Source organism: Nestor notabilis, unplaced genomic scaffold (genome assembly GCF_000696875.1).
Source record: "Nestor notabilis isolate BGI_N333 unplaced genomic scaffold, ASM69687v1 scaffold20673, whole genome shotgun sequence".
Lineage (NCBI taxonomy): Eukaryota > Metazoa > Chordata > Aves > Psittaciformes > Psittacidae > Nestor > Nestor notabilis.
Window position 1 is genome coordinate 52481 of NW_009920875.1, and position 282 is coordinate 52762.

The window sequence follows — 282 nt, forward strand, 5'->3', positions numbered from 1 at the left end:
CAGCCCTGCCGTCCGTGGGTTGGAGAAGGCCACCACAGCACTGAATACATCTGGTGCCCCATTGCCAAAGGCCAGGAAGGTGACACCATGGAGAGGGGACGTCAAGGAAAAGACCTGGTGACCTGCTTCCCGTGGGGACTCGGGCTGTTTGCCCACTCCGTGCCACAGGACTCCATCCTGGAGCCAGCACCCGACACCATGGTTCATGGTCTGGATCAGTTTCCCCCAGCACGGTGCTGAGGGGACACAAAGTGACCCCATCACAGCCACCTTCCCCTGCCC

General features: G+C 61.3%; 1 protein-coding gene across 1 annotated transcript in view; it reads right to left on the reverse strand.

Annotated features, from left to right (window-relative positions):
- The window catches only part of SLC8B1 (solute carrier family 8 (sodium/lithium/calcium exchanger), member B1), a 3202-nt gene extending 2995 nt beyond the window's left edge, over positions 1–207 (reverse strand). Inside the window, exon 1 of the mRNA XM_010010893.1 lies at positions 6–207. Within this exon, the coding sequence (XP_010009195.1) occupies positions 6–207 (202 nt within the window). The remainder of the gene's footprint in view (positions 1–5) is intronic.
- Positions 208–282: the final 75 nt, after the last annotated feature.